The sequence below is a fragment of the Ascidia mentula genome, chromosome 3 (genome assembly GCF_947561715.1).
Source record: "Ascidia mentula chromosome 3, kaAscMent1.1, whole genome shotgun sequence".
NCBI classification, from domain to species: Eukaryota; Metazoa; Chordata; class Ascidiacea; order Phlebobranchia; family Ascidiidae; genus Ascidia; species Ascidia mentula.
In genome coordinates, this window is record NC_138568.1 from 16,823,556 (window position 1) to 16,834,690 (window position 11,135).

The 11,135-nt window shown below is 36.8% G+C and overlaps 1 protein-coding gene across 1 annotated transcript; it reads left to right on the forward strand.

Annotated features, from left to right (window-relative positions):
• The first annotated feature begins 4,664 nt into the window (after nt 1-4,664).
• LOC145895290 (uncharacterized) lies at nt 4,665-5,540 on the forward strand. The gene is made up of 5 exons (XM_082984069.1): nt 4,665-4,794; nt 4,850-4,982; nt 5,118-5,220; nt 5,290-5,329; nt 5,404-5,540. Exons 1-5 carry the CDS (start codon nt 4,687-4,689, stop codon nt 5,467-5,469), a joined length of 450 nt encoding a protein of 149 aa, XP_082840195.1. The 5' UTR covers nt 4,665-4,686; the 3' UTR covers nt 5,470-5,540.
• Nucleotides 5,541-11,135: the final 5,595 nt, after the last annotated feature.

Below are 11,135 nucleotides of genomic sequence, written 5' to 3' on the forward strand. Positions count from 1 at the left end.
GGGGATTAGAGTTTGGTAAAAGCGAATGTTAAAGGTTTGTGATTGGTGTAGGCCAAAAAAAATAACAACAAATATTCAAAAAAAGTTTTTGTCCCATTAGAAATTTCCTCATGTACTTTTACATGTTGAAATAAGTCACCTTAACTTCTTCTTACAATTACTCAACAGCTATTTTCTCATCAACTAATGTTTCCTCTAAATCTATGTACTACCAGTAGTGCTGAAGCCCGCGTAATAATGAGATATTTTGCAGTCAAAGCCATGGACATGATCGAACTGCAGACAGTGAAATTTATGGCTGAGACGTGAGTTTAAACATGTAAGCGGTATTTTTTGTTACGAAGGCTTTGCGACTTGCGCAGACGATTATTACGACCAAATTATGATCTAACCATGGTCCTTCATGGTTTTATCGGTGCCCATGCCATTCAATTTTTTTGTCTGTTATTCATCGGCGTAGTTGTTTTTACGCAAAATACAAATGATTTGATTTTATTCATTTACGCAGGTCAGGCTTGTCTTGTGTTAAAATCAAATATTTACGAAGTTTCGCACGATCTGTAACTGGCAAATTTGCCAAATTTAGTTTAATTTTTTTAACACCTTGTAGTTATAAGTTCCAAAAAGGCGAATGGCTGCGTAATGCAGGCCATTTCCTTGCGTTTAAAACTTAATTCTGTTTACTTTGATTGACTGAAAGCTTGAGTTTAACCAGTTTCTAATTGAAAAATCACTTACTGAATAAAGGTTTAAAGAAAAAAACATGGGTTTTAGGGGACGGATTGATTTATAAGTTACCTAAAGATAAAAAGGTCCGGCTGGTAAACGCCACGGCTTACATCGTTGAATATAGAATATAGCTTTCTGGGGATTGGTAACACACGTCAAATCTAATTTTATCGCATCAGTGACGTAGTATCGTTGCAAATCTTTTGACTTCGAGCGTTAGCTAAGTCCGCCGAAATGTTCAAAGACCCGGTGTGGTTGTGTTGCCCTTTTTTGTAGCGCTGCCGGGTAGTATACATGGCTTCCGTGGCCTTCATTCTAAATAGGAAAAAAATGGGATGTCTTAAGCTGTGCCCCTGTTTATCCAAGCATTGTGTTTTACATGACGATAACGCTCGTTTTTATCTTTCTTTGCCTTTTCCTTTATCGCGCCTTGACCTGATGAGGGTTGATTGCATGAATACCAAAACGTCGATCTCGTTAGAAAACTTTTATCAGACTTTCTCGGTTGTCCAACATTCATCATAAATATCACTATCATTTCTTTCAAAACGTCCCACGCTACGTCATAAGCGCCCCTGCAATTGAGTTTGTGGTGTGATCACGTCATTGCAATTTAGTGTGCGTAGTAAAACTTTGTTCTTACGCACACTCGGCCATGTTGCATTACTTCCGCAATTTCACAGCCGCAGTTCTAATGACCTGACAGTTGTCTACAGTTTGTCATAGTAATGTTAACAGCTGTCAATTTATCAAACTCATAACCAAAGGAAGTCAAAGGAAAGAGCTAAAGTGCAGTTCACAGACGAACTACGACCTTACAATTGTCACTCAGCTAACACTGCGGGTCATCATTGGAGTTTCGTAATTTTTGTGTATTCGCAAGTAAATTAACAAGTCGTTGTGACTATGTCACCAGATCACGTGACAAGCCAAGTGACCACGTCCAACGCGGGATTTCAAAAAAACAAAAGTCATCGAAGCAAGATGGTAAAACCTATACCTTAGTATGTTGCCACGACAACAATGCAATACTCAGCCAAATCAAAATTTACATTTGAGCAAGAAGAATAAATAACGTGAGAAAATGCGTTGTATAGTTTAAAATATCGATGAAGTCAACTGGCGTGGCAGCGTCCATTTCTAATTCCAAATATTTAAACCAGGGTCCTCAAGCACAGGGACCCAAATGGAAGCACAAAAGTAACTCGAGGTCTGCACCATGACATCGTAACGAATTGTATTCCAGATTGTTTACAAACATACGTGCTGCCATATACAGGTTAATAAATGAAGAAATCAGCCATCGCTATCTTTGAAAAGTAACCTCATTAATTTTACACCTGACTTCAAAAGTGCTAGAAAAGTGCAGTAAAATAAAAAGGAACAACGAGATAGAACCATGTTGACTCGGCGATCGGACACTTATTTGTACCGAATTATACTTTAAAATGCTTAGGGGTCGCGAGTATGAGACCCATTGTTATAAACCAAGTAAACAAAGTTAAGAATATGTGTATGCTGGGGGATTCGGACCATTCTTTTATTTGTACTCAATGAATCACGCATTTGGGATAAAGTTCAGAGACACAAAACTTTTTTTTTGGTTTCCGATATACAGCATATAAAAAGCCACACCTTCTTTCATACTGGCGTGTGTTTGCTCTTTGTCAGGATGAAACAACGAACCTCAACCGGAGGAAAAATGCCGCAAGATACTGAAGGATTGACAACATATTTGTGTCGATCAGGGAATGCTATACGGTATGGTGTCCGGGTCGCGATGCAACAGAATATAACATTTGTCTCAATTTATTTCTGTTTATAAGTTTGTGTGTGTTTGCATTTTCACTGCGATTTTGCTCTGTATGTTCTTAAGGCTGTGGACCAACGATTAAGTTTTATTTGTAAATATATAAAACATAACTTTTTAGACAAGAAAACCTACGAAAATTTAAAGCAATTTGCTTGCTACTGTAGTAAGTACGATAAAGAATTTTTTTGTAGCCCTGTACGTTAAACGCCTATGATTTCCAACAAAGTCCTTTACCCTCATACTCAGACGTTATTTTGTTATCATTCACGGTAAACGTCACAGGAGAGTCATTAAACGTCAACCGCGACCACGCAGTCTATGTTTCAACTTGCTTTGTGTAATTTGCGTCATCGTCAAGCAAGTATATAAATACTGTGCAGCTTGAAACTACATTCCCGTTTTGTACAGGTTTTGTTTGCAGCAAACAGAAGAACTAATATAAAGCATACACTTGTATATAGGAGGAAGAATATAATTTGCGCTAGTTTGTTGCTACTAATGTATGCTATAGGCTGATGCAGTGGAAATGATTTCTTAAACGGACCTGCAACGTGACTATTCTTATTTAGATTTGAATCGAAATGGTTTCCTAACCAAAATAGTACAATTCACATTGATTTATTTTGTGTAAAAAAATTAAATTAAGAAATAGAGGTAACTGTGTCATTGACTTTGATTTTGCTGTTCAACGCGTAACACCATTTAACATGAAAAACGGTTGAAAATTTGTTTTTGTTTGCAAAATAATTATAATTTTTACTCTTGTTCTGTCAGAGGGGGAGGTGGGACCTGTAGCATCAGACAATCACCAAGAAATCCTAACAGAGTTTTTAACCTGGTGTATAGTTTGTCTGCATATGAATGAAATATTGTTTTTTTTACAGCGCTGCTAGAATTATATGTTACCAGACGACATCCGTCTTTTAATTTGAGACATACTGATGTTGCACAATGTCTCAGTACAAAATCCATGACAATTGTGTAAACTTTGCCGTTTTATTTCCAAACGTTTACAACAGGCAACATAATATTAGGTATAACAAGCAACATAATATTAGGGCCAGAGACATTTCCAACTTCAGTATTTTCTCAAAAGTATGATAAACAGAAAGGTAAAGTATTTTAAATACAAATTAAATAATGCAACTTTGTGTGATAAGCATGCAAGTTACTGCTGAATCAAAAAGTATGAAAAGATGCTGAAGAACAAAAAAGTAGTCGTCTCAAGAAAGTAAAGATAAAAATGTGACGTTGGGTCTGGGTTTCTTTACAAAAACGAATGACAAAAAGGTATCCCAATTTATTTCCTTTGTCGCAGAAAGATAGAATGGATTCGATGAATGGAATAAATTCAACAACTTTGACAAGAGTGAAACAGTTTGGAGCAAACTTTCAAACAGAATGTGTTCATGTTCGAAACAAATATCATCCTGAAAATAAAGACTGGCGCGACAAAGACTTATGTGTGACGTCAGTTGACGATCAAGGGAAATTGCCCTCCTGCTGAGTATTTGTCGCAGTAAGTTTTTTAATTTTTAAAAGAAGGCGCCGATGATCCATGACGTCACTACCCGAACATAATATACGTTAAGTGACATCAATCATATCGGCTCTACTTAACTGTGGAGCGAGGCCAACCACGCAAATTATCAAAGTAATGATGGTGTAGGCTTTGACGAAATGTCTTAAAAGTAAACCAGTCGTGTCTATTTCAAAAAATACGAGTGAATCAGTTATTAGTTTTCCATAATATAACTGCATATGTAAATATTTTAGGTGGCAGCCGTCGAAGCGCACAACAAAATTATAAACGACAACTTTATTAAACTTTCAAAACAACAATTAATTGACGACCTACTTGGGGGTGATGGACGAGGTGATGTAGGATTGTTTTTTCAATATATTTAAGATAAGGGATTGTGCACAGAGCAAGAATTTTCGTTCGTTGAAAAGGTACCGTTGCAGTTTATTGTAGCAACAAGCGTAGTAAATTTTTGCCACGTGGTCTATGACCCAATGGTTAAACAATAAAATGCAAAACATACAGCAATCCCTGCTTGTGAGTTTATCCCTAAATTGTTGTGTTTCAAGAAAACATGTTCCCAAACCCAAAGTTGAAATTTAAGGATGGAAATTGATTCCTTATGGAAACGAGAAAGAATTGGAAACAGTTGTTTTACAAGTTGGTCCGGTTGCTGCAAGTTTGTTGGTTTCAAACAAGATTGAATATCTATTTCTCGCAAACTACGAAGGTAACGCTTTGCTAATTATGTCAAGTGCTCCATTGTAACATCACATGCAACTCAGATATTTTCTATGACTCTGGTAAATATGACGAGTCAAATGATAACTCTCTGTCGCACGCAGTGTTGGTTGTCGGATATGGAAGAGATTCTTCCAAACAAGAAGGAGAAGACAAGTACTGGATTGTCAATGATAGGTACTAGAGTAGATGGTTCGCTATGTCCAACTTCCTTATTTTAATTTTGTATGATCAAACGAAACAAACCAGCATCTGCATATCCTACCATGCTATGATAGATAATATTGTTGGTTGTTTCGTGTTTTTTTGCAGTTGGGGGATCGACGACGAAAAAAATCCTCATTCTGGATACAAAAAGATTGCAAGACATCGTGGAAACAACTGCAACATTGCTGGGAATGCGATGTACCCTACGGTATGAAAACATTTTACTGTATGGGGTGTTTCGTTTAATGATCAGTTTATAGCTTTGTTTATTTTCCAGGGCTGTGGACCAACTTGGGAAGCATGGAAAGAAATATACGGTAGTTTTATTGTCGAACTTCGTAGGTAGCGTCACCACAAATAACCGCTACATGTCAGTATTCATTCATTGAAGAAAAATCGTACGTGGATAAAAAAGAGGAAGAACGACGGAAGGGAATTTGGGAGAAAAATAAGATGAAAGTTGCTGAACACAATAAGAAATATGTGAACGGAGAGTTTACCTTCAGTGTTTGTTTGACTCAAATCAGCGACCAGGCAAGAATTACCTCATTTTCTATCTTTTATATGACTTCTAATATAATATGAAATTGATTCAAACTTTAAACTTAAATTTTGTACTGAAAATGGTCTTCAAATTATATTTTGTTTATGGACAGTCTGCATTGATGAGACCAAATTGGTCGAAAACGTGTACACATCTGTATTGCAGCTCACTGATCATTATGGGCTTATTGCTTGTACATATTTGTCTTTAAAATACAAAAATACTTTAACAGAATAATGAAAACACCAATCGGATTAGTGGCGTGCATTTTGCGTCGGGCGATGTATCAGATGATAAGGAAATGGGCGTGGATGTTTGGGATGAGAGCGGGGTCAAGGATGAGGACGGAGGAAGCTGCGAACGTGAGAATGAGAATCTCGGAGAATACGAGGATGAAGGATTGGGAAAGAGACAGGGACAGGGAATAAAACATGGACACAGACGTGGGCGGAGACCGAGCCGGGGTCTGGGACAGGGTCGAGGACAGGAAAATGGAGGAGGATCTCAGCAGGATCGGGGAGTGGAGAGGAAGATTCCTATAAATAAAGACTGGAGTGATGAAGGTTGCGTGACGCGTGTAAAAGATCAAAGACCTTTGCCTGCGTGTTGGATATGCAGTGCGGTAGGTACCAATGTGAGTTTGCAATATTTTTAAGTATTTTTATCCTTTTATGTTTATGTGATTGTAGGTTGGAGCGATTGAATCACATATATGTATTCACACAAATTAACTCATTGAACTCTCTGAACAGCAAGTGGTTGATTTCCATCCTAAAGGTGAAAAAACGTCATTTCCAAAAAACACATATAAGTTGATCAAGAAAATGGGCATTACTAGCTCTGATCAATATCCTTATGTTGGAATGGTGAGATTTATGCTTCTCACAAATAAATCTATGTTTTGAAAGGTGACAAATTTGTATTGAGCAAAGATTATTGCGTCTTACCGACTCGCAAATTTTTGTTTTCATTAAAAATAAATCAAACTTACTGCAATGACACAATATATAGTGCTTAATTATTGTAACATTTGCGTCACACGAAGGCGGGTTTAACAAATCTTTACAAGTATTGCAGAAACAAGATTGTAAAATGATCAGTGGAAATAAAACGATTGTTGCCACAATCAAAGGAATGGAAACGATTGAGATTGGAAATGGGAATGAATTAGAGAGAATTGTTGGCACAGTAGGACCTGTCTCGGTTTGCTTCATGAGCTCCAACAAATGGGGATACCAACATACCAAGTTTAACAGTACCGCTTTGCGGAATGAAATCTTTCATTATTCCCATTTAAACTTTTTAATTTTTAGCAATATTTTGTGACGACGAATGGCAAGACGCTCAAAAAGCTTATGAATTTCTAAACACTCTTGATGCTAAATCTCAAGAAGCTTTTATAAAAATATATCCAAATCTTATGTTCCATTCAGTGTTGGTTGTGGGTTATAGGGAGAAGTTTTGGATAAACAAAGACAGGTATAACCTCAAACAGAAAAACATTATCTCAAACTATAGTATCATTTAAACCTGCATAGTAATGTATTTGTTTGCAGTGCTGGCAGTTTTGACGATGGAAAGAAATCAGGTTACAAGAAAATAGCCAAGCATCGAAATAACAACTGCTTCATTGCCGGGAACGCCACCTATCCTGTAGGTGTCGAATTGGTAAAACCAGCAGAATCAAAAGTTTTTTGTACTTAAAAGAAGCAAATTTCATTCGAAACGTTTTTTGCTCCTAAGAGTTTTTATGCTCTAATTGCATGAATATACTTACTATGAAATACACATGATGTTGTACCAAGCGCTGTGTTTTTTTTATTTTTAAGTATTTATTCGCACCATTCTTGCATGTACTCAATATATGTTTACTTCACGTACTCAATGTATATGTCCTGCAATAATTTACTGGCTTGTTGCTTCCATCCACTTTTATACACTTTGTTTTGACTTTATGTTGAAACGTATCAAGAGCTAACGAGGTCTTGAACCCGTTTCAATGAAAGTATGTATTTTGTTTCTTCCGTGCGACAGAATAATATTGAAATGTTTCGGGTGGATACAAGTTTGGATTTGTTCTTTGTCATATTCCAAAAGTGAGTGTAAACGAAAGTCCGGAATTCGAAATCTGTCAACGATTCTAGCATTGCCCATGTTTGCCAACCTGAACACAGGAAAGCCATCTTACTGTGTTACTTTTTGATCTTATCGTTTTTCGAACGAACAATGTTTTCGAACGACCAACACGTGAGTAAAGTCTACGTTCTAAAAGCCACATAGCATTTAACAGGGCGAATATAGAGATCGCAACCCCATATCAGAACATAACAAAATACAAGCGTAATAATTTAAAAATATGAGTAATCTCATCCTTGGTAGTTTAAGCGATACACGTGAAAATGTAAACAACAGACAAAAAATAGAAAGTTTCTGATTCAAACCAAATCGGAGACTTTGCAATAGGCGGTAAACAAGTTAACAAATTGAGGAAAGAACTTTCTGTTGATTGCAGGCATGTCCTGCATCCACGTGACCAAGTCTCCTTACAGGCATATTCTGACATAAATTAGACTTGTTGCTTAAAACTACGTTGTTGGCAAGAATTTGTCGTACACATTCTCACCACTCAGTTTAATAAGTTGCTGAATATGACGTCACAATATTTTCGTAGTTTGTGTCCAGAAAAGTTACCATGTTAAGGAACCGACAAAGCAAATCAACCTAAACACCTGAGGTTAGGTTACCACTGAGATTAATATACAAAAATATACCTCAACCACACGCTGCAAATCGCAATCGTGTCGTTTTCCGCTTAGTTTTTTTGTACATATGTTCTGGATAGCATGAGAACTTTTGACTGTTTTAGGAAACCTACGAAAGTCACAAAAACTGTCTTACTACTGTAACAAATACAATAATGTTATTGTTTATAGCCCAGAATGTCAAACTTCTTAATTCGTATCAAATTCAACAACCTCTGTCGAACCGAATCTTATTGTTGTGTCATTAGTCACTGTGGGCGTTGAAAGAAAGGCGTTACACGTAGTAGCAACCGAAATACAACCACGCAATTACGTTTGCTACAAAAATGGAAAAATAAGTCTATGCTGCATTGTGTATTTTGCTTCTTGGGCAAGCAAGGTGATAAATATTGTGTTGCTAGAAGCTACCTGTATTTGTTTTTTGCACATGCTTTGTTTGCAGCAAACAGTACAAGGAATATAATGTACAATTGTAAGTATTCTGTTGCTAACAATGGGTGATCAGCTGATATAAGGCAGACTGATTTGATGTAAACGATTTCTTGTACGGAAAGACCAAAGTGACAATTTTGATATTAAGCAAATATAAAATATTCACACACAAAAAAATATAAGTTTTGTGACAACGCTGGATCGATTCATAAGATGCTTATTGCTGATATTATTCCAGATAAATAGAATTGATATTAAAAAGGATTTTCGAATAGCTTAAACTACACTTTCTTGTCTGTGCTAAGTTCGCTGAAATTTAGGCTACCCACACTGTATTGAGACTGGCGTCATCACCCGACTTAGCTTTGTTGTACAACATAAAAAACGATGGTTATCGCTGGTAATTTTTTTGTAAGGTTGGCGTTGAGCCGATTTACATACATCTCCATCGATTGGTATTGACCTTCAAAACAGCATATATGCCTACACTACTTTCCGGAGCAGTAATTAAAAAAAAATTGGAATGTTTGTTTCCGCAATGACCGTATTATGCACATTCGTTAAGTCGACCTCATACAAATTTCTCACTATATATTCCAAAATCTATTCTAATAGGATCTTTAACATACGCCATGTCTAATATATGTATATAAAACTTAACTTAACTACTACTTGGTCATAAAGAAAGTGTTTGTATAACGCCGTGAACGTGACACAACCATGTTGTTTAAGGGCGGGTTTAAACTTTGGCTTCTCCAGTTTCCCGATTTGTTTGATCAGAAAACATAAAAGCGAAGCTGAATGCGCTGGAACTTTTGACGTCACAGCTGACAAACAAACCTTATGCACACGAAAGTCAGATACCGCGGTGCAAATGAAAAAACGGACTGGGAGGGATGTTAATTAAGCTGGAAAGAAATTTGACACAAACCAAGCAACATGTCGAAGAACTGAGAGCCACAGTCGTAGCGATGCAGGCCGAAAACCACGAACAGAAACGCGCGAATCTGTCGCTGCGCAGTTCAGCTGACCTTCCATTCGACCCCAGGAGCCGCAACTGCTACGGCTGTGGTCGTGATGGGCATTTAGGACGTGATTGCCCTTTGACTAAATATGCAACACGGACATACTCCATTAAATTTACTTGAAACAACATTATATGCGTAATTTCTCTTTTAGCATATTTAGTAAATGTTAAATATACCGAGTAAAAATGTGCAGCGAAACGAAACAACAGAACATATAATTCTGCGTGCTATGTTGATAATCATTTTCATTTAAACTTCGTAAATTACAATTCGCTATTCCAGGTTTTTATTTACCCTATTTTTTAAAGTTGTTGTCCAAACATTTTAACCTATGTTTTTACGCAGGGTGGGACTGGGAAGAAACTACATTTTCACCCCACCCAGTTCCGTGGAATAATGAATTAAACTCGACAACTTCGGATAAGACGAAAATGCCAGAAACTAAATTTCATAAAGAAATGGTTGTTTCTCGAAGTAAAAATCATCTAGAAAATAAAGATTGGCGCAATGAAGATTGTGTGATGTCAGTGGCTACTTGGGCGAATATTGCGGAAAACAGAATTGCCATTTTATTTAAAAGCAAAATGCATTGATAATCTTTTTGCTGATAATGGAATCTCAGAATTGTGCTCATTAGTGATTTTGTATTGGCCTCCCATCACTATTCTTCACATTCCCTTTTGTTATTAGAACTGCTTTACCACAGAGCTGACCTCCCACAGAGCTGACTTTTCCCGCCACAAAACATTCAGTCATTTACCAATCCTGACAGTACATTACCTTGAATCAGCTAACGTCTTTGTTTTACAATTGAGCAATTTTGTAGTCAGCCTTCATGTGTTACCAAACACCAGCAATAGTTCTGGAAAAAAAGCAAAACTGCCCGAATGTGGGTAAATCTAGAGAACCTCAAACACTCTATTGTTCTAGGCAATAATTGTGAAATGGGAATTTTAAAGCAAATTTTACCGGACTTTCGCCAAAAAATATTAACGTGTGACTCGCGCAATAAAACATCAGATAAAGGGTAGTTCCCTAATTTTACTGCTTCGGACTGTACACAGCAAAGTTTTGTTTAACCAACCAATGCTTTCATCTTAATTTCCTTGTGATTCTGGTAATTTGTTAGTAATCAAAGATTGCAAATTGAAAAAAGGACAGAATTTTTCTACACAAACACAAAAGTAGAATTATTGTACGATCATCAGAAACACCATGTTTGGTTACAACGAGATAAAAAAAACATGGCAGAAACGTCTCTAGAGAAGGGTGTACGCAATTACCTTCAATATCCACTGCGCAAAACACAGAATGCAACAATTGCTCATACACCCACATCCCTGTAATATTGTTTTGC